The sequence below is a fragment of the Coenobita brevimanus genome, chromosome 8 (assembly GCF_032717465.1).
Source record: "Coenobita brevimanus isolate Jiangsu-jjx chromosome 8, ASM3271746v2, whole genome shotgun sequence".
Classification (NCBI taxonomy): Eukaryota; Metazoa; Arthropoda; class Malacostraca; order Decapoda; family Coenobitidae; genus Coenobita; species Coenobita brevimanus.
The window spans coordinates 47246983-47251569 of record NC_136961.1 but is presented as its reverse complement, the minus strand read 5'-3'; the positions used below and the strand labels follow the sequence as shown (position 1 = coordinate 47251569).

General features: G+C 45.8%; 1 protein-coding gene across 4 annotated transcripts in view; it reads left to right on the top strand.

The window, feature by feature from the left end:
* Window positions 1–3025: 3025 nt before the first annotated feature.
* Window positions 3026–4587, top strand: part of Wnk (Wnk kinase) — a 110780-nt gene continuing 109218 nt past the window's right edge. For all 4 annotated transcript variants that reach the window (XM_080277144.1, XM_080277139.1, XM_080277135.1 and 1 more), the window contains exons 1-2: window positions 3026–3586; window positions 4366–4505. In XM_080277144.1, the coding sequence (XP_080133270.1) occupies window positions 3150–3586; window positions 4366–4505 (577 nt within the window). In that variant the 5' untranslated portion in view covers window positions 3026–3149. The remainder of the gene's footprint in view (window positions 3587–4365; window positions 4506–4587) is intronic.

Here is a 4587-nt window from a genome sequence, read left to right as displayed (position 1 = left end):
TGTGATGTGTGTCTGCACTTTTTTCTTTCTTTTTTTTAATGCATATGAAGTGTCTGTGTGTTTTTATATTAACTGCATTTATTTTACGCGTGAGTGAATGTGTTGGTGAAGGTTAATCATGACGTGGCGGGCTGATATTGGTGGGTTGGTGAGTCCCCGCCCCACCACGCTTGCCGGCGGTGAGTCAGGAGATGAGTCAGTGGGGGATTGGCAGAGAGGAAAATGAGGGAGTGAAGGAAGTGGCAGGTGGTGATGTGTATGTGTGTGTAGGTGTGTGTGGTTTGCCATGCTCTTCGTAGTCCACATACAACGCTTCCATAGGTACAGTCTCGCTTATTGTAGTATCACGGGCTGGTAGTTTCATAGGATAGCTTGGGGACAAAATTTCGCTTAGTATTTCATCTCGTGCCTCTGATCTTCCTTTGTAGAATAATATTACTAATCAGAGTCAGTCTTGGTATGTTTCTCTGTCCATAGATACGAAAATTTGCTTAGTATTTCACCTCTTGCCTCTAACTTTCCTTTGTAGCCTAGTATTCCCAATCAGAGAGAGGCTTGGTATGCTTCTCAGCCCATAGATACAAAAACTCACAAATATTTCACCTCTTATGCTTTTAACTTTCCTCTGTTGGTTAATGTTTCTGAGTCAGGCGTGGTATGCTTCTCTTCCCATAGATACAAAGCCTCGCCTAATATGAAAATTTTCACCTTTTCACCTTCTCACTTTCCCCTTCTTGGTTAATATTCCTAAGATGAGAGAGGGTTGGTATATTTCCTTGTCCATATATGATTTTTTACTTATTAGAGAGAGAGAGACAGACAGACAGACAGACAGAGAGGAAAATGACACATACCCTAAGTGTGAAGTAGGCGCTGTGGAATAGTAGGTCAGCAATTGTATCATTATGTACCATTATTTTGCCTGAAAGTTGAAAATAATAAAAGAGGAGGAGTAGAACTTTGGCGTAATTCCTGTAGTAGCCCCTTAGTGCGGTGCTGTCTTGTGTAGTTTCTTCTGTAAAATATAAACAGCATAAAGATAATAACTAGTAATGTGCAAAGTAGGTGGTTAGTACTATCACTCTGCACGTACCTTTGATTAGACTATTGTTATCACCTGCACTTATTGATTTTGTTATTTGAACGTCTAATATGGAAGCGGTTGGTGGAGACAATTTTCTAACCCTTTCACTTTGCGATATATACCGGTACATAAATCGAATAAAAACGTTTGGAGATAAAAATGAAATAATTCGCCGGATTGAAGAGGTTAAGGAAGGGTTGAAAATAAAAAATGCAGTAAGTTTCTGGCAGGCTAAGGAAGAGATGTTAGAAAGCCTCCTAATCAAACACGTATACAGCCCCTGAGTTGGTATATTTAATTACTCACTCTATAAACCTGTCCTACATCTGTGACTCACCTGAACTTTCACACACACACACACACACACACACACACACACACACACACACACACCAAAACGCTTTCTCCTGTGTATACTTATTCATTCCCTGTATATACGTGTGACCCCATCCCCTCCCACACACATACGAGTACGTTGTCTCTCCTGTATATGCATTCACTCACTGTATAAACTTACTCTACATCTGTGGCCACATGCCCTCACACCCACACACCTGCGAGTATGTTTCCGCTTCAGTTATACGGTAAAGTGCGTGTCGTGCTTATTTTGCGTGTACAGCGGGTGATACTGGTGTGGCGGTGTGCTTGTGTTGGCGTGGTGTGGTTTAGAGTGGAGCAGGGCAGCTGGTGTAACAGGTGTGGAGGTAAAGTGTAAGAAAAAGAAGAGAGAAGAAAAGGGGAAGAGAGGGGAGAAAAATGTAAACAGATGTACCGTTCCCCAAAGGTTGAATGGATAGGAACCTGAACAAATGTCTCCGCATCTGTACCTTATAAACTGACGAGTAAGAAAAGCATCGTTCATCCAGCTCCACTGAATATAGACCCGAGCACTGTTTCAAAATGTTTAGGTCATAAAAATCAGACAAAAATAAATAGGTTAAACGCATTATTACTCTTAGCTTGTATGGGGACGTGAACGCCATTTTTCCCTCCGCGTGTGTGATGCCCCGAGTCACTTATGATTCACACTCTTTACGACGAGGGCGATTTTTATACCCTCGGCTGGCTGCCTTCGGACGGTTTTATGCAGCTTAGCGAGAACGTTTGGTAGGGAATGAAGAATATATTTGACCATTTCACCATCGCAGCTGCATGTCCTCCCAGTTGAATAAAACCGTCTGGTGGCAGAAGAGCTGATTACAAAAGCTATCATCTTAGTGAAGGGCTGACCAGTGACGTAGTAAAAATAATGCTCAGTATTTTCATTATAATAAGACATGCGGTGTTAAAAAAAAAATGTCTCGCATGTCAAAGTGTAAAGGATAGCGAGAGAACGATTAATTTATTTATTTTTTTCCGATTGTGGTTGTCTTGGCCTCGACGCAGCTGTACACAAAAGCAGTAGTATAGTTTGAGCTGTTTGTATCAGTATTTTGTATATTTTTTGAGAAGTAGGATTGGGATGATGATAGTGATGCCGTTAAATTTACCAGCTAGACTTCTGAGGTGAATTATTAAAAAAGAAATATATTAATTACGGTATGTCTAATGAGTTACCTTCGTTTTAGTTTTTTTTTCCACTAATGAAGCAACACGCACACTTGTCCATCTTGGGTGTGTGTGTGTGTGTGTGTGTGTGTGTGTGTGTGTGTGTGTGTGATGTTTCATTAGTGGAATATGTGTAAAACGCTGGTTCTAGTCAGCTGTTATGTGATATTAAGTGTGAAATAGTAACTAGCTATGCAGGTACAACTGTATACTCAGGCCATGTTCTTACTTTGGTGTTTGTGTTTGCAGGTGTGGTCATGGCGGCGTGGTGGGCGGGGTGGGCGGGTCCGGCGGCGGCAGTGTAACGGGCAGCGGGTGGCGCGCCGCCCCCAAGGCTTCCGGGCCTGGGTCGCCGCCTGCCATGTCTAAGGGTCGACCCCGGGGAGCCTCCAGCACCGTGACCAGTGCATCGCCCCTCTCCTCCCCCACCGCCCCCGCACCCGCCCCAAACCCCGCCCCCGCCACCACCACCACTGCCATCGCCACCGCCACCACCAGTAGTAGCGGCGGCGTGGCCATGAACGGCGAGCGGCGGACGGGCATGGATACTGGTATGGTGGTGCCCGCCTCCCGCCGCCCCGTCCGCAGCTCCGCCACCTTCACCTCCAGCATCAAGGGCCTCCTGCAGCAGCGGGTGGACGACCCAGGGGGAGGCACCGCCGGCGGAGTCTTGCCCTCCATTCGCCGCACCTTTACACGGTCCCGCTCCACCACACCCCACGGGGACTCCCGCCCCACCCAGGATGAATCCCCAACCTCCCGCCGCCCTGGCATGGCCCCGCTGCGCAGCCCCGGGGGTCCCTCGCCCCGGAACAGGCGTACCATCTCCAACATGGCTGCCAAGAAGCGTTCTGTGATTCTGGAGGAGGACAAGGAGGCGCTGAACGGCGAAGAGGCCAGCGCACCGCCCCCCGCCTCCGCCCTCACCCGCCGCCTCTCACCTCGAGCACGCAGGTATTTACCTTTACACTGTTCCCTGACTTGGCACAAAACTGCTGCCTTTCCATTCTTACTACCGAGGTTTAGTAGTAGATCAGAGTTAGAAAATGATGCAACTGACGAAGAAACGCAATGAATTTTTTTTTATCCAGAGTTACATGAAATAAGCTGCAGAAGGAGGACACTATTGGCCAAATTAAGACTGAAGAATAATAGTTTTATTTCCTTGGTTGTTCTGCCGCCATATTCTCATTTATCCAAACTATTTATAAGCACATGGATGTTCACTCCTTACACATCATCACCCAGACTGTTCCAGATGGCTGTACTTTTGTTTGATAAATAAGATTTTTTTTTTTTTTATGTCATGTATACATTTCTTCTTCTCTTATGTCCCTCTTGTCTTTGCCATCTCCTTTCATAAACGGATTTTCGTTGTCCACCTGTTCCCAGTATTTTAACTCCTGTAAAAATCATAATATTCCTTCATTTTTCACAAACGGTTCTCCATTCCCATCCACACCTGTCGCCATTCTGACTCTTCAGCATCATACAGGCGATATTCCACCTTCCTCAGACAAATCTTCTCCATTCCCATCCACAATTTTCACACTTCTCATTTCACCATCATAATATTCCATCAGTTTTAATAAACAAGTCTTCTCCATTCCCATCCACACTTTTAGCCAATCAAACCCTTTATAGCTTCATACTGGTAATATTCCATGATCTTTAACAAACAGATCTCTCTCCACTCTTCCGGTCCTGTAACTTCTGTAAATTATCTTACAAAGGTCTAAGAGTGTGCACGAGGAGCGCAAGAGTCCGGGCCGTGAGACAGGCATCACCAAGCAGCACAGCGCCGAGGAGCAGCAGGTGTCTGAGTCCTCTGCTGCCGAGAGGGATGACGCCGCCGCGGGTCGACGCTCACCAGGTACACTACAGGATATGGGTGTTGTGGGACCTTTATTGCATGACACCTGATACAGACTTACATTATAATTGTGGCATAAGTT